Source organism: Camelus ferus, chromosome 18, assembly GCF_009834535.1.
Source record: "Camelus ferus isolate YT-003-E chromosome 18, BCGSAC_Cfer_1.0, whole genome shotgun sequence".
NCBI classification, from domain to species: Eukaryota; Metazoa; Chordata; class Mammalia; order Artiodactyla; family Camelidae; genus Camelus; species Camelus ferus.
The window spans coordinates 9,276,738-9,294,906 of NC_045713.1; the positions used below are offsets into that span (position 1 = coordinate 9,276,738).

The 18,169-nt window shown below is 47.0% G+C and overlaps 1 protein-coding gene across 1 annotated transcript in view; it reads right to left on the reverse strand.

Moving 5' to 3' along the window:
• The window catches only part of SNX8 (sorting nexin 8), a 35,052-nt gene extending 31,396 nt beyond the window's left edge, over nt 1-3,656 (reverse strand). The window contains exon 1 of the mRNA XM_032459898.1: nt 3,518-3,656. Coding sequence (XP_032315789.1) covers nt 3,518-3,611 — 94 coding nt within the window. The 5' untranslated portion in view covers nt 3,612-3,656. The remainder of the gene's footprint in view (nt 1-3,517) is intronic.
• Between the last annotated feature and the right edge of the window lie 14,513 nt (nt 3,657-18,169).

The following is an 18,169-nucleotide window of genomic DNA, read 5'->3' on the forward strand; positions in this document are numbered from 1 at the left end:
CTGGGATGTAATGAAAAACAACAGTTTCTGCCCATCAGGAGTTGACGGCAACATGTGTAACAGAGGGAGGGGGTGGGCAGGAAGGTTTTCCGCCCTAGGCCAGACGGTACTTTAAGGTGCAATTTAATCACTGTCACAGGCACACATTTTAAGCGACAGCTAGATGAGTTCTGACCCGTGTGCACAGGCAGAGCAGCCGCGGCAAGGCTGGCGGCCGGGGCACCGGGGCAGGGAGATCGCCCAGGCAGCCGGCGGTGCAGAGGCTCGGAGGGCGAGCAGAGTTCAGCCCCGACCCCACGGGGACCCAGGAGGCGTCCCCAGGTCGGGGACGACAGATGGCTCAGAGCCTCCCAACCGAGTAAGGCGCCTGGAGCGCCTGCTGCCCGTGAGGCGCTCCGACAGGGCTGAGGCTGATTCTCCCTTGTTCTAAGACCAAGTGCAGGTCCGAGGGTTGGAGGGCAGCCGGGCTAGGATGCACGGCGGTAACTCGTCCACATTTTTATCGTTGGATGACGCAATCCCCAGATCAGATCAGACAATCAAGCACGTGCCCTACTCATTCTTTGCAGCTCCGAGTCACAAACATTGAGCTTTAGAGCCTCAAAACATGCCCTGAAATAAACTCTCATCCTGCACGGTCAGGAAGCAGAGTGTGCCAGCCAATCAGGCATTTTGATGGTTATAATTTTCATATAAAATCCACAAAGGGTTTATGTTCAAAATACAAAAAGAACTGCTACAAATTAAAGGGAAAAGACAATCCCGTAAGAAAAACGGCAAAAGACCAGACCGCTCAGAGCGGCCGCACAAGGCGAAAGTATTGTAAGAAACTAAACCCCACTCACAACCGAAGGAATCACAAACAAAACACGTCCTTGATTTCTTTAGTTCTGAAGCGAATTTTTTAAATAGCATTTAATATTGATGCAGTTCCATGAAAAGGCTGCACTGCCATCACAGGCCACCAGAGAGGATAACGTGTCAGTTTTTGTTAAAACAAAAAATGAGCAAACCTGTGACCCAACAATGCCCTTCTGAGGGTATCTACCTGTGGTGGGCAGAATAATGACCCCCAAAGGCACCTACATCCTAATCCCTGGAACCCGTGACTCTGCTGGGTTACGTACAAAAGGGAGATTAAAGGTGTGGATGAAATTTAGGTTGCTAATCAGCAAACCTCAAAATAGGGCGAGGATGTGGAGTATAGGTGGGCCTAATGTAACACCGACAGTCCTTAAAAGTGGAAGAAGTGGACAAGAAAGTCAGAGAGACGACAGCATGACAGAGCTGTGGCCCACAGCTGCTGGAGAAAGGGGATTATCAGGCAGGGAGTGTGGGAGGCATCGGGAGCTGGAAAAGGCCAGGAATCAAACCTGGGGCCTCCAGATGGAACACAGCCTTGCCCACACCTGGATTTTAGCCCAGAGAAACCCGTTCTGAACTACTGACCTCCAGAACTGTAAGGTGACAAATTTTTGTTGTTTGAGCCACTAAGTTTGTGGTCATTTGTTACAGCACCAGTAGGAAACTAACCCACGGCCCTAGGGAAACACTGGCACACATGCACAAGGCGTCTGCCATCCCAGAACACGGATGTACAAAACAGGAAAGCAGAACGAGAGGATCCATCCCCAAATGGGCAGAGGGGGTGAGTGCAAGAAGGGCGAGGTTTTAATCTATAATGTTCTGTCTTTTTTTTTTTTTTTAAGAAAATGTGTTTGTCCATGTACTACATAACTGAAAGTTAAATTTTTAGGAGGGGAGTTACCATTCACGGCTGCAGCTTCATGGAATTACAATATAATAAGACTCTTCAGGCTGAAAACTACAGTGAACACAACCCATTTTTCTGACAATCCCAAAGGCACTACAAAGACCTAGACGCCCCGGTCCCCACAACCAGCACTGATGGCGGGCTCTGGCTGTGTGGCCAGAGCACCAGCGAAGAGGAAGTTCCTTGCACATCCATGAGCCACGGCTTCTTCAACAGCCACAATCAACCTCTGTCAAAGTGTGAGAGCTACACATACCATCTTCGGATAAAATACACTCCAAAGGCTTATGTTTGCAGACTCCAGCCCCATCCAACCACAGTCCCCACCACGATGTGCCCCCTTAACAATGCCCACTTCAGCCCAGTCACTTGCCTCTGGGTTTTAGTTTTCCCAGTGTGGGGGGAAGTTCTCCTCGACTCCTTCACCTGCCTCACACGATGACAAGGACTTAAATGGAACGAAAGGGCAGGCTACGTCCCAATGGTCCATGAACTCCACTTTAAGATTCACCACCTAAAGGAAAGCGCTCAACAAGCTGAGAAGCGCTTCACGGTGATACCACGAGCACCCCAGTAAAACCACCACGGCCCCAAGGACGGCCAACTGCAGTCTCGAGCAGCAGCCATCAGCCGCGTCCTGCGGGAGATGCTCAGTGCGGACCCTATAACTACAGAGACACTGAGGCCCCACCAGCAGCTCTGAATCCCTTCACCATCCTCAGAGGAAGAGGCTGGCCCACCCAAATACTGCCTGGAATTTCCAAGTGTGACCCAGTCAGGGAGTTCGGTCTGGGGCCCTGGTAGAGGTGGGGGGACTGCCGCACGCTGGGCTCAAACGTGTGACCTTATGAACACAATGTTCTAACAATGCGCAAGAGCCATGGCGTGCTTCCCCTTACACAGCTACAAGTGAAAAGAAAAAAACAATTAATGAAGACCAACTGGGAGTGGGAGTGGGGTCTGCCGTCTGGACGCAGACTCACCCAGGGTCTTCACGTCAACTAGGCCGGTCCAATGCACTGCCCACCCCACCCCGCCCCTGCCCCCTGCCGCTTCACTCCACTCCCGCCTCCTTTTCTCCCCAACGAATCAACTGCCTCGCAGCCCTTCAGAACTCACGTTAAGTATGGCCTCCTCAGGGACACCTTGACAGTCTCCCCCCCTGCGGAGTCCCCAACCTTTGCCCCCCACCACCACCAAGCAGCAGCAGTAACTCACACCAACACCCACTTACACCTACTCTCCAGTTAGAGGACTGGAGTGGGTGCCAACTAAACAGGGACATCCTAGAAAAGCCAAGCCTCAAGCATGCTTCTCGGTGTTCAAGCTCATCCACTTACAAAGGCACTTATGGAGAAACACGGCGGGCGAGGGATGAGAACACGCACGTCCCGAGCGGCCAGAGCACTCGCCAAGGCCGGGCAGGTCCAGGGACGGCGCCACGCGGCGGGCGGGCTGGCGCTCAGGAAGCGCGGGGCGGGCGGGCCCTGCGGCCCCCAGGGGCCCGGGCAGTCCCGGGAGACGCGGGCCGCCGCGCGCGGCGAGGTGCAACCCCGGACAGGTGCTCGGGTTCTGGGCCGCGGAGCCACGCGCCCTCCTGGGCGTCGGCGCAGGACTGGGGAGCAGGAGGGGGGACCCCGCGGGGCGCTGGGCGTCGGGGACGGGAAGAGAAACGGAGGCCGCGGGGCCCCGGGGCGCTGGCCAGAGACGCGCGCGTGCCCTGGTGGGCGCCGCCTGCCGTACCTGCCGCGGGCGGGTCACCCTCCTCGTCCACCTCCGCTTCAGCAGCAGCAGCGACTGGCGCCGCGGGCAGCGGGTCCATCGCGCCGCCAGTCATGTGAGAGCGCGTCACGTGACTTCCTCTGAGCTAGCCCGGCCTCAGCCTGGCCTCGCCACGCCCCCGCCCGGGCCCGCCACGCCCACTCCCAGCCTATCCCCGCCCACGCCCGGCCCGCCACACCCACTGACGCCTAGCTCCGCCCCTGCCCGGCCTTGGCCACGCAGCCAAGGGGAGGACTGGTGGCTGAGCCCCGGCGCGCGCTCCGCTGTCCTGCGTCCGCAGGTCCTCCCCGCGGGGTCGCTGCCCGCTCCCGCGCCCACCTGTTCAGTCCCCAGCTGCCCTCCCTCAGGCACCCGCTCACGCACTCACTCACACGCTCGTCCGCTTACTCACTCGCTTCCTCAATGTCTGCCCTCACTCACCGCTCATTCATTCACCCACTCGCTCCTCGCTCACTTACCTACCCTCTCATTCAGTCGTTCGTTCGCTTACCACCCACTCACCCGCTCGCTCGCTCAGTCAAGTCTCCTGACTGCCGCCTGGAGGCCAGGCAGGCCCTGTGCTGCGTGCTGAGGACACAGCGATGCACTGATACCTTCCCCGATCTGGAGGACAGACAGACGGGGGACCAGGGTGGACCAAGTGTCCTTACTTCCGAAACAGACTGTGGGAGCGCGCACAGAGGGTTCCCCCAGCCCTGCCGGGGTGAAGGGATCCCTGGATGGGCAAAGCCTGAGCTGATGCTGGAGGAGTGAGGAATTCAGCAGGAGGAGGGAGTGGGTCCCCGCAGGCGCGAAGGCTCCGAGGCATCGCACAGCTGCACAGGCTGTGTGGTCTTTCTGCAGCTAGAAGTGTGGGGGCAGAAGAGGAAGCTGGAGAGACTGCTAGGGCTCCGTTAGGAAGGGATTTGTTTGCAAAGAAAGGGCCTTGGACCTCCGAATACTGATGCCTATCAACGCCCAGGGAGCTGGTTACAGCAATCCAGAGCCCAGAGCCCCGAACAGGGTCCTAGGAAGGGTCCCAGCACCCCACCCCCCACCCCAGGCAGTTAGTTCTCTTTGCTACAGCTACTGAGCACAAGCAGTGCTCTCCCCAGGCACAGCCGAGGAAGTGGTGTCCCGCTTCCACAGATGGGCGTATAGCAGCTTTCCCAGCCACAGTGGGACACTGCAGGATCCTGTGACACACACCTCCCATCTGATGCTGCTTCCTTCCGCCACCACGGGCTTCCTTTCAGCTGTTGTTGCATCAAATGATGTGCTCAGCACTTTCTCCCCACCCTGGGAGCGCGGGATCCCTCTCCCTCTCCCTCTGTTTCTGCTAACTTCCTGGCATTATTTGCTACATATATCTGTCCCCCACTAGATTATAAGATCTTTATTAAATGTTTAAGCGTTCACTGCACCTTAATGCTGTGAAGCATCAAATGAGTAAGAAGTTAAGCATTATTCAAGAATAATAGTGGGGGTTGGGGAGGGAACAGCTCAGTGGTAGATTGTATTCTCAAGCACACAGTCCCAAGTTCAATCACCAGCACCTCCATTAAAAAATAAATAAATAAACCTAATTACCTCCCCCACCAAAAAACAACAATAGCATATTAAACGTAGCACTTTACTTTTAACGCCCCTGCCATGTGGTCACTCAGCCCCCAGCGCTGCACTGCACATCTGGGGAACACTCGGATCGGGTATATTCCACCTGAGCCTACCCTGAGATGTCCTGATTTAATTGGTCTGGGGTATGGCCCAGACTTCGGATTTTTTTTTAAAAAAAGCTCCCCGGATGACTCTAAGGTGCCGTCCAGGTGGAAGACCCCTGCTCTAAGTTGAAAAGTTTGTTTTCTTCCCACACAACTGAGCATTTGCTAGGTAGGAATTCTGTATGACAGTGGGAGAAGAGGGCGGGGGGGGGGCCAACACAGGGCTAACCAGACCAAGGTCCCCGGCCTCCAAAGTTCCTGATGGAATTGAATGGGGGCGAAGCACAACAGGACTGTCACACCACACAGAGTGAAGTGGCTGTCGAGGCTGGAAATGTGGATGTTATGGTAGGAAGGATGAACCGCTGGTCCTGATGTGACGGGCTCTGAATGCCTCCAGAAGATGAAAGTCAGTCCTTACATGCTGTGGGCTCCATGACCAGTTATCTCCAATGGTTAGACTGTACTTGGGAAACATGCGCTGAAATACGTCTGCCTGTGATTTCTTTAGATCCTCACCAAAGAAGCCTAATCCTTTTACTATTTCTGTTTCATTCAGGAAACAGTAAATAGGAAACCAAATTTCTGATCTTTAAAACTCTTTGATTAATGGGGAGGGTATAGCTCAAATGGTAGAGCACATGCTTAGCATGCATGAGGTCTTGGGTTCAATCCCCAGTTCCTCCTCCAAAAAATAAATACATGAATAAGTAAACCTAATTACCTCCCTACCAAAAAAAGATTAAATTAAAACTCTTTGATTAATGGCAAGAATCCAATTACATTAAGACTGTAAATCTGTTTTTTTGAGTCACATTATTACTTTCCATTTAGAGAAATGAGAACTAGAAAGGAGAAATGACAGAACTTGGAATGCAGAACACTGAAGTTGGGACCTCACCACATAGGCAGACATGCGGAAATGGGCTGTTATCTCTTACTCTACAAAGACACAAGGATTTCCAAGTCCTACTAAGGACCCTTCGAAAGAGTTGCTAAAGCAGGGGAGGGTGTAGCTCAGTGGTAGAGCACCTGCTTAGCATGCATGAGGTTCTGGGTTCAATCCCCAGTACCTCCATTAAAATAAATAAATAAATAAAATAAACCTAATTACCCCCCAAAAAAGAGTTGCTAAAATGCTTTGAGTATATTCTGGAAATATTAATAATAGTTCAGGGCTCGATCATGCTGCAGTAACAATCTCAAATCTCAAGGGGTTACATTCATCATCGTCACTTGGAAACCCGGGGTGAGGGAGCAGCCATGAAAGGAAAAGTACTCTGGAGCACTGAAAGGCCAAGGCTCTGGCCCAGAGGTGACGTGACACACCACGCTTCTACTCAAAACCCACTGGCCAGAACTAGTGTCATGGCTCTTCCAACCCCAAGAGAACCAGAACCACTATGTACCTGGAAGACAGAAAACCAGAAGTGCTTGGTAAACAGCACTAAATACTAACCACACATATCAAACTAACACTTATGAATGTACCCACTGTGTAGGAGGAACACTTATACTTGCCTTTATTTAGAAACTCATCTTCCCTTCATAGTAAACCTTGGAACTAGTGAGGCGGGAAGCCCAATAAAAACACTGGCAAGACCCCCAGGGAAGGATACTACTCTCCTGCCAGCACCATCAGGTCCCTGGCCCAGAGGCTCTATCTCACTTTTTGCCTCTGAAATGGCTTACTTACCCTTAAAATTCTATTGGTTCCCTGAGCTCACTCCTGATTGGTTATTAGTCTCACTTCTGATTAGTCCACTTCCCTAACTTCTGATTGGTCTATTTGTAGTACTTCATTTGCATGGAGCTCACTCCTGATTGGTTATTTCTCTCACTCCTGATTGGGCTATTTCTACAAAGCTTGTTCTTAGTTGGTCAACTTTTGTTGTACTTTATTTGCATATGATGTTGTAAAGTGTAAACTGGCAGCCTATAAAGGCCTGTGTAAAGCTACAGATGGGGTCCAGAGCTTGGAGTGTTAAACTCTTCTGGGCCTGCTGCCATAATAAACCTGAGTTCTCCAACTCTCCGAGTGCTGCTTGGTCTCTCGCCCAGATCCAGGTTGCTGTCACAACTGAGCTGTAACACAGAGCTGTAAACATGTTTTTCTGCAACACTAGTAGTATGACTATCTCCAGTTTGGCCTGAAGAGGTCAACATGCTGAGATCCCAGAGCCAATCAACAGAAGAGCTGGGATTCAAACCCAGACTGTCTGGTACCACAGACCATCCTCACAGCCCTTGTGGCATTTCCCTTGTGCTATAAAGCTAGTAATTTATCATCAAAGTTATTAATCAGGAAATTCTGCCTCATTCTCTAATGTGAATTCTCTAATTCAAAAAGATAATTTCAACCCAATGTTCACAGCAGCACTATTTACAGTAGCCAAGACATGGAAACAACCTAAATGTCCATCAACAGATGACTGGGTAAAGAAGATGTGGTATATTTATACAATGGAATACTACTCAGCCATTAAAAAGACTAAAATAATGCCATCTGCAGCAACATGGATGGACCTGGAGATGTCATTCTAAGTGAAGTAATCCAGAAAGAGAAAGAAAAATACCATATGATATCACCCATATGGGGAATCTTAAAAAAAAAATTAGACAAATGAACTTATTTGCAAAACAGAAACAGACTCACAGACATAGAAAACAAGCTTGTGGTTACCAGTGGGAAAAGGGGAGGGTGGATAAATTGGGAGTTTGAGATTTGCAGATACTGACTACTATGTATAAAATAGATAAACAACAAGGTCCCACTGTACAGCACAGGGAACTGTATTCAATATCTTGTAATAACCTACAATGAAAAATAAGAGGAAAAGGAATATATATAGTTACAGCTGAATCATTCTGCTGTACGCCAGAAATTAACACAACATTGTAAACCGACTACACTTCAATAAAAAAAATTTTAAGAAAACAATAAAAAAAGGAAATTCTGGTCCATCTATAACCTCTTGTTTTAGGAAGCTTGATATGGCCGCTGCCTATGGCTCTGTAGATCTTATTGTGGGGCGGGGGAGGGACTCTAAAAGCAGAGAAAATAATAATTTCATTAATGATGTTAATAGCCCCAAACACTTATTGACCACTTACTATGTGACAGGCTCTGTGCTAAGTGCTGAACAGTACCATCTCTTACTCCTGCAAAGATCACGAAATCAAATCCTCCTGTGACGCTGTGAGATCCCTCTCAGACAGTGCCTCTCAAGTATCCGTTCTGAAATTCCTGCCTGGAGTCAAGGGATTTGCTCACGTCCACCATGAGCCCCAGGCAGCTTTAAATATCTCAGACATGTTGGCTTTCCTAATTAGGCTTTGGACAGCCGGACAGACTACTAACTTCCTTCTGCTTCAGTTCACCCGTACGTGAAATGGATACACCAATATCACTTGCTCCAGAAGGTTGTTCCTCAAAGGTTACGTTTTATATAAGAGATTTCTTATGATGGTCTGAACTGATGCGGAAGTACATTCAACCTCTTCCCCAAACACACAGAGAAATGCTAGCTAAAATTCTACCCCCGAAACAGTTTTTAATACATAGTTGGAGTCAAAAGCAAGAAAGGGTGCCAGATATAGGGGGAACTATAAGTTACAGGGATGAATAAAAGCTGAAGCCAACAACTCACAGAGCCTTCAGAAATAATAAAGGGCTTAGGAACCTGACTTAAGGCAATAAGGAAGGCTTAGGTCCCAGCCAGGGTGGGAAATGGACCTGAACTTCCTACATAGAAGCAGGATCAAGGAAGGGATGAGCTAGCAGCGTTCAGAAGCAGCGTGGAAGCTGGCTGTCCACACCGGCCCGGGAGTGGGAAGAGGAACCTGGAGGCACTCCCACTCCTGGAGGTTTACCCAAAGCATATGTCCACCGAAAAAAGGCTCATTCCTAGAAGCCACTTTCAAATAGCTAACAACTGGAAATGATCCAAATGTCTATTAACGGCAGACTGGATGAACATACTGCTGCGGAGTCATACAATAGACTGCCAAACTGCATTGAAAAAGCCCCAAATGTCGCTGTGGGTGCTGGGAAGCGGGGTGCTGCCATAACAAACAGCAAAAAACCTGGAACTGGCTTTGGAAGTACGTAATGGGTAGAGACTGGAAGAATTTTGAGAAGCATAACAGAAAACGCCTGGATTGCCTTGGATAGATTGTTAGCAGACGTTTGGATGTTAACAACTCCGCTAGCTGTGGTGTAGAAAACCTCCATCATCTTATATGCTGACACCTAAATCGTCACAAAGAGACTGTTGGTAGCAAAACAGACACTGGAGGCACTTCTGGTGAGGGCTCCGAAGGCGCTGGGGGACACGCTGTTGGAAACTGTACAGAACAGGACTCTCGCTATATACCGACAGAAAGGTCAGCTAAACTGTGTCCCATAGTTGTACGGAGAAGACCCGATCCAGACTGCAGGAGATGGGAAAATTAGGAGCTTGCCCTCAGGAAAGCGCTTTGCTGAGAAAGCCAAGGGTGTGGCTGAACAGCATCTTTCCAGTGCTAGAAAGGAACAAAAAAGGCCAGGAGATTTGGTGACACAGAGGCTCCTTGAAGAGATTAGGTGTGTGTCATCTCTGTAGAAGCAAAAAATAGAGGGGGAATTATTCAGGAAAGACCTGTGGATGGTCCTCTTTCCTGATGACATACATGGGAGACTCACAAGGTTTTTGAATATTTTATATCAGCAGAAACGCCACCAGCTTGGACCAACAGGGACAGGCAAAGAGGAAATGAAAGAAGGCTGTCTGACCCCAGTACCTCCATTATAAATGAATGAATGAATGAATGAATGAATAAATAAATAAATAAATAAATGAAAACCTAATTACCTCCCCCCCATAAAGGTTTTTAAAAATACCAATACCATACAAAAGAAAATATTTAGTGATAAATTTTAAAAAGATATGGGCAAAACTTCTACAATTAAAATTACAAAACATTGCTCAGGGTAATTAAAGGAAACCTAAATATTTATATCGACATATTGTTAGGATGCCAATTCTTCCCAAATTGATATATACCCTCAATGCAGTTCCAATTATAACCCTAGAATGCTTTTTCCATAGAAATGTATATGCTAATTATAAAACTTAGATGGAAAAACAAAGTTTCTCAGATAATCAACACAGTTTTGAAAAACAAGGACAAAGTTGGAGGACTCTCACCGCCTGGTTCCAAGATTTCTAAAAAGCTACAGTAACCAAGAGAATGTGGTGTTGTCATTAAAAAACAAATAAATCGACAGAACGGCTTAGAGAGCTCAGAACTTAACCCGCTCACACATGGTCTGGTTTTTTTCCGTAAAGCTACCAAGGTAGCTACTGTAATCAACACAGCACGGTATTGGTACAAAACCAGACACATGGACCAATGGAACAGAACAGAGAGCCCAGAAACAAACCCACAAACTTTGGGTCAATTAATCTTTGACAAAGGAGGCAAGAATATACAATGGATTAAAGACAGTCTCTTCAGCAAACAGTGTTGGGAAAACTGGACAGCAGCATGTAAATCAGTGAAGTTAGAACACTCCCTCACACTATACACAAAAATAAACTCAAAATGGCTTAAAGACTTAAACATAAGACAAGACACTATAAGCCTCCTAGAAGAAAACATAGGCAAAACATTATCCGACATAAATCCTAGCAATGTTCTCCCAGGGCAGTCTACCCCTGGCAATAGAAATAAAAGCAGAATAAACAAATGGGACCTAATGAAGCTTATAAGCTTTTGCACAGCAAAGGAAATCATAAGCAAAACAAAAAGACAACCTATGGAATGGGAGAAAATATTTGCAAAAGATGAGACTGACAAGGGCTTAATTTCCAGAATATATAAACAGCTCATACAACTTAATAACATAAAAACAAACAACCTAATCCAAAAATGAGCAGAAGACTTAAATAAGCAATTCTCCAGTGAAGACATACAACTGGCCAGTAGGCACATGAAAAAAAATGCTCACTATTGCAAATTCTCAGGGAAATGCAAATCAAAACTACAATGAGGCAATCAGAATGGCCATCATACAAAAGGCCATGAATGATAAATGCTAAAGAAGCTGTGGAGAAAAGGGAGCACTCCCACACTGCTGGTGGGAATGTAATTTGGTGCAGCCATTGTGGAAAACCAGTATGGAGATTCCTCAAAAAACTAAAAATATATTTACCATATAATCCAGCAATCCCACCTGCACCCCAATGTTCATAGCAGCACTATTTACAATAGCCAAGACATGGAAACAACCTAAATGTCCATCGACAGATGACTGGATAAAGAAGCTGTGGTATATTTATACAATGGAATATTACTCAGCCATAAAAAACTAAAACAATGCAATTTGCAGCAACACGGATGGACCTGGAGATCATCATTCTAAGTGAAGCCATAAAGAGAAAGAAAAATACCATGGTATCACTCATATGTGGAATGTAAAAAAAAAAAAAAAAAAGACGAACTTACTTACAAAACAGAAACAGACTCACAGACAGAAAACAAACTTACGGTTACTGGCGGGGAAGGGGGTAGGAAGGGATAAATTGAGAGCTCGAGATTTGCAGATACTAATATATACAAAATAAATAACAAATTTATACTGTATAGCACAGGGAACTATATTCATATCTTACAGTAACTTATGGTGAAAAAGAATATGAAAATGAATCCATGTATGTTCATGTATGATTGTAGCATTATGCTGTACACCAGAAATTGACACAACATTGTAAACAGACTACACTTTGATAAAAAGAAATATATAGATACAAGAAAAAAAGCTACCACGGTAATTCAACGGGGTAAAGGTCTCTTTTTTTCTTCCAGTTTTATTAAGGTATAATGGACATACAGCACTGTATAAGTTTAATTAAGGTGTACAGGATGATGATTTGACTTACATACATCATGAAATGATTACCAACAAGTGTAGTGAACATCCACCACCCCATGTAGACATAAAATTAAAGAAATAGGAAAAACTTGTTTTCCTAGTGATGCGAACTCAGGATTTACTGTCTTAACAACTTTCAGCATTGTCTTCATTTTGTCTTCACCACCAGCTCTTGGCATGATCTGTATATTTCTGTCTGCTTAGCTTTGAGCCTGGTTTCCCAGCCCTCCTGGAGATTTTAGCTGCTTTTAATAATTTCCTCTTCTGCTTAAATCAGAAATCTACTTACATCAGGGAAATGCAAATTCAAACAACAGTGAAATAGATACCCTTTCATGCACAGAAGATGAGGAGCAACAGAAATACTCCTACACTGCTGGAGGGAGTGCAAATTAGTACAGACGCTTTGGAGGACAATTTGTTAATGTCTAATGAATTGGAATGCAGATACCTTATGACCTGGAAATTCCACTTCTAGCCATACTCTCTAAACAATACCTGGGGGTGACAAAGACAAGTCTCTTCATTGTAGCACAATTTATAACACCAAAAAAAAAAAAAAACCCTTACTTTGATGTCAATGTGAATGAATAATAAATTGCTGTATATTCATACGACGTGTGAACTAGGACAGCATGTACCAAGACGGCAGATCTTGAAAACATCATTTTGGGTGAAAACGGGTATCGCAGAAGGATATGCAGAGTATGCTACTGGTGTGCGTTTAGAGGCACAAGTGGCAAACACAAACGGGGATGGGTAAAACCCAGGAAATCTGAATAAGGCAGGTGGAGCAAATCAATGTCCACGTCCTGATTGTGATACTATACTGCAGTTTTGCAGCATTAGGGGAAACCGGGCAACGTGTTTTATTTCCTGCAACTGCGTGTGACTCTGTAGCTAATTTGGTCGATATCATTAAGAGGTCCCACGCAATGTATGTGTTACTTACAGACACGTGACGGCTATGTCTGAGGAGGGGAGAGAAAATGCAATTTAAAACAGGTGGAAAGGGGACTTCAGATTTCTTTTTTTTTTTTTCATTAGAAAGAAAAATCTGAAGGTAAATACAGCAGAATGCTAACACCTAAAAGTCTGGGCACATGTGAATGAGCGCTTATACGCTACTGTGTGCTTTTCTCCGAGTTGGAAAATGCTGAAAAGACTAAATGAGATAATACTCATAAATTACTCAAGGCACTGCCGGGCTCATAGTAGGGCTCAGTGAATCTTGGTGACCTTGATAATTACTGATACCTCCCGCCAAGGAAGGGAAGGTATGGCACAGTTCCAGGCAAGAATAGTTCTTGCAGCTTATTCCCCAGTTCTTCCCTCCCGCTGGAGGCACAACATCACCAACCCCACTTCCCACGGACCCCCATGAAGGGATCCAACTCTGAAAAGGGAGATGGCCCCACACATTCAGTGGAGCAGGGCCTCTGAGGCCAGGTGGCTGGTGGGACCGCCTCCACCCTCCACCCTCAGGTCCCAGGAGCCCGTGCCTCTGGGGTTGCCTTGGGGACTAAGTGAGCACTGACAACAGTGCCTGGCAGCTGGCTTCAGTCCCTGCAGGGTAGTCAGGACCCAGTCAGAGACACTGTCCACTCCATGGACCCCGATCTTGTTTCCCAGTCACGGTTATTGACCGAGTTCACAGCTGGAGGCAGCTCAGGGAAGATGAACGAACGAGGTGCCCAACGTCCCCTGGAGCTGAACACGGACTCTGATTCCTGACCGTGCCGCCGTTCGAAGAAGGTGAACACCCAGGACAAAGCTAAATTAGCCTTGGTGAAGTCAGAGGTGGGCTTGGTCAAGGGAGAAGGGGAGAAGTTTGAGTGATTTGGGCCATACTTGAACCTTCCAGTCCGTCCACCTCTCAGCCCTGGAGAAATGACCGAGAAATTCATTTGAGAGAAAAGTGCTTTCTGGGTTTCCCACCACGTTAGGAATTCAAACACAAAAAGGGGGGGAAAGCACCCCATTTCACTAACTGAAAAGGGTGGGCCGAGCGCGCCACCTGCAGGCGACGTGTTTCTCCGCGGACGCGCTTTCTTCCCCCGATCCGGGAAGTCACACGCTGGGCCCCGCGCCCCGCGGTGCCAATCTCCCCGGCCTCCCCTCGCAGCCCCCGCTTGTGGCTTCTCAGCCTCAGCTCAAGAGTGTCCTCCTGAGAGGACCCACGTCTGCTGCTGCCTCTACACCGCCCCACCAGCGACTGCAGGGACACCTTTGTCCCCACCGCCACCTACCCCTCTCTGGAGTTACTCCAGGTCCACTGTCTGCCTCCCCGACTGGACCCGCAGCTCCCGGGGGCAGACTTAACTCAGCAACTCCGGCAGGCCTGCCTCTCAGTGCGCACCTGCCGTGCTCACCGAGTACGATCTGGCATGTTTTTCCCATACATATTCTAATATTCACTTACTTACTATTCAGAATAGAAACCGGGTGGACTGCACATGTGATTTTGCACTCGGTGTTCTTTCCTTTAACAACATGACCTTGACTGAATCTGAAACCCTTATGAGAGGGCGGCCTGCTAACCAGCCGACCTCGGCGAATTCATTGTCGGCTGTTCATCCATGCACTGTATTTACTGAGCATGCCCCCAAACACCGTCCCACCCAGCAGTCACCACCCACAGGGCCTCTCGAGCCCTGGATGCGTAGAGTGTGGCTGGGGAACTTAATTTTTCATTTTATTTCCCTTCAAATTAATTTAAACTTAAAAATTGATACTTGACTTAGCTATTGGAAAACTTTCAAGTATGTTTGCAACAACTTGGGTATGTGAATCCACTTTTTAAATGATAAGTTTTATGAACTCAAAATACAGGACAAGTATTTCGGATGAAGATTTAGTGTCTGAATAGAGAAGTGCTGTGAGTAAGGTACACGTTGGACCGCCAGGACCTCAAATGCAAAAAAGAATGTAAAAATACCTGAATAATTTTAATATTTAATTATACGTTACAGTGATACCATTTAAATATGTTGGGTTGGACAAAATACATTATTAAAACTGACTTTACCTGTTCTTTTTACACTTCTAGGTTATCACTAGGCCGTTCCAGATTACGTACATAGGGGCAGGGATAGCTCAGTGGTAGACTGCCTGCTTAGCATGCATGAGGTCCTGGGTTCAATCCCCAGCACCTCCAATAAAATAAATCATAATAAATAGATGAACCTTGTTACCGCCCCCTCCAAAAAAAAAAAAACATTTTTTTAAGTGAATGTGTCCTCTACGACCACGTCCAGCCAAGAGACCAGCTGCTTTATTTATTTGTTTATTCGTTCACTTATTCAGTCATTCATTCATTCTGCAGACACGTCCAACGCCGTGTCAAGCCCTAGGGCTCCTAGAAAAAAAAATCGCTATTTTTGTTCCCCATCTTCCCCGAGTTTAGGAGGTTTTCCCATCTCTTCCGTTCACTGGCGTTAACATTCTGCCCGACACGCTTCATGGCTCGCAATCCTCATTTATGCATTTGACAGTAAGCTGCACGCATCACGGCCTTTTACCTCAGAAGACTTCAGTGTGCGTTTCCTCAGCTCAGGGATGTTGCATTACATCACCTCAGCACAGCTGACGTCAGCAAATTTAACCCGGACAGCACGTTTTATCTAGTTTACTGTTCCTCTTCCAGTTCTGTCAGTTTCTCCAGCTGACTCCGCGTGTCAAGCCTGTCTCCTTCTGGCCCAGGACCCAGCCAAGACCAGGCACTGGAGTCAGTTGTCAGGCCCCTCTGGTCCCCGAGTCCCCCAAAGCAGGTGAGTAAACTGAGGCCCCAGAAGCACATCGTTCACCAGGTGAGTGGCACAGCTGCTGTAACTCGTGGGGCTCAAAACTCTTCCAGACGGCCTGTGTCCACCTGCAGCCTCTTGACTACGAAATCGCCCTAAGAATGTCAAATTTACACGCAGCAACGGTAGACCCTTTCTTCAGGGATCTCCACATTAAAAGGCTGACCTGGCTACACACCTACCTTCAGAAAAAAACTGAGATCATCTTGTAAACTTGAAGAGGCCCCTACCCTGGCACCACCCACTCCAGCCCTCGGTATATTACACATTCTTCAGATAAACTCTTGCACAGGTGTAAGAACGTCCCTAGCAGCACTGTCTGCAATGCCAAAAACCTGAAACAACCCACATTTCCTCCGACCAGACACTGGACGAAGAAACTTAGGATGCAGTCTGCAGTGGAACGCCACTCAGCAGCGAGAACGAGTAAGCCGAGGCTTTGCACGTGAAAATGAATTAATCGTAGAAATGCAATGGGAAAAGGTGCAAATTCCATATTGAGCCATGCATTTAAGGTTCACAAACATGCATTATGTTGTTTGGCAACATATATGTTACTATATATGTACACTAAATATGTGTTTCTATACTATATATACTAAATATATATGTTTTATGTTTACCATACTTTTTCTTTAGTTTCATGATTTTACTTGAAAAATACCATGATATATAGTGTTTTATACTGCATATAATATAGATGTACACTTATGTAACATAAAAATATATATTCACTGTGTATAGTGTTTTATCTATATAGATTTACTGTATATATTTATCTGTGTATACTATATGTTTACTACATATAGTATTTATCTATACATAGTTTATAAATGTATCTTAAATACTATAATAGGCATACAAAATGTATTATCCATGTGATCACTTTCTTATATAAAAAATGTTGGACCCACTGACGTCCTTCAAAGTCCAACGACCCCCATTTCTGGGCTCTCAGATAAAGTACATTCTTTACTGGGTGTGTTTCTGCTAACAAACTAATAGCCCCAGGCAACGCTCAGGCTGGCTTGTGTCAGCCCACCGTATCAGACTAAAACCCCACCGCCCTTCACAGACCCTAAACCTCTTACCTCACCTACAGCCAGGCAGAGCCTTGTGCACAAGCCCATCAGGCACCTTGTGACCCGACCTTATAAAACCCCCCAACAACCGGCCCTCGGGGCTCCCACAGGCACCCCTCGCCTGTGTGTCCCGCTGTTGTCTGTGACAGTGCACCCCTAATAAACTCCTTTCTGTTCTTACACTTAATCTCTGCTAAATTCTGTTACCAACCCGCGTGTTCCTGGCTCACTGCCCGGCCACCCTGCTGTGCCCACAACAATAAATACTATATAAATATATATAAAATACTATTTAAAAACAAAATGTTTTCTATATACAGTAAAATTATAAGTCTATAAAGAAAGACAAGGACATGATAAGCTTAAAATTTATTGCCATTTCTACCCAGTTTCAAACGTTGTAACAATCAGAATCACATGGGTATGGAACCCCCCAAAGTTGGGCCCCCTGTGGAATTCAGAACCCTGAGGACCACAGTCTGAGAACCACCTAAGCTTCTGCCCACTGAGGGTCTGTTCCTTCTAACTTGATAGAAAAATCACAAAGACAGTGCAAATCTGTTGTAAAACCCAGCTTCTCTCCAAAACGTAAGCACAAAGCAATTTTGCAAATAGAATCTTGGACAGCACCCCGCTGTTTCTCAATTTTTCCCTCACAAATCACTTGCTTTGCTTTTGTTTATTTTCTTTTCCCACCATTTAGATGCCTCCTCCAGTGCCTGGGGCGGGGGACAGAGGAATCTTTGGGACAGTGAAATGCTCTGCGTCCTGACCCGGACCACGGCTGCTTGATGCATCTGTCTGTCAATGCTCTTCCAACAGCTCACTCTAAAGCTGTTTGCAGATGAGAGGTTCGGAGCCAGGCATGCAGCTTGTCCTCGGTCATCGGGGGTCCCCACCCTTGCAGCACCACAAACACAGCAGGGGGCTGCCGTCCATCGGGGCACCTGAGACCCCCATGGTCCATCCTAGGTCTCTACCACCTTGCCCACTGCCCCCCAGGCTCAGGGAGTGGGCATCTCCCAGCTTTGAGCCTCCTTCTAAAAACCAGGAGAGACCCCCTCGCTTCAGAACCAGGTGGGCCCTCTTGAGAATAGTTTTCATTCTTTTAA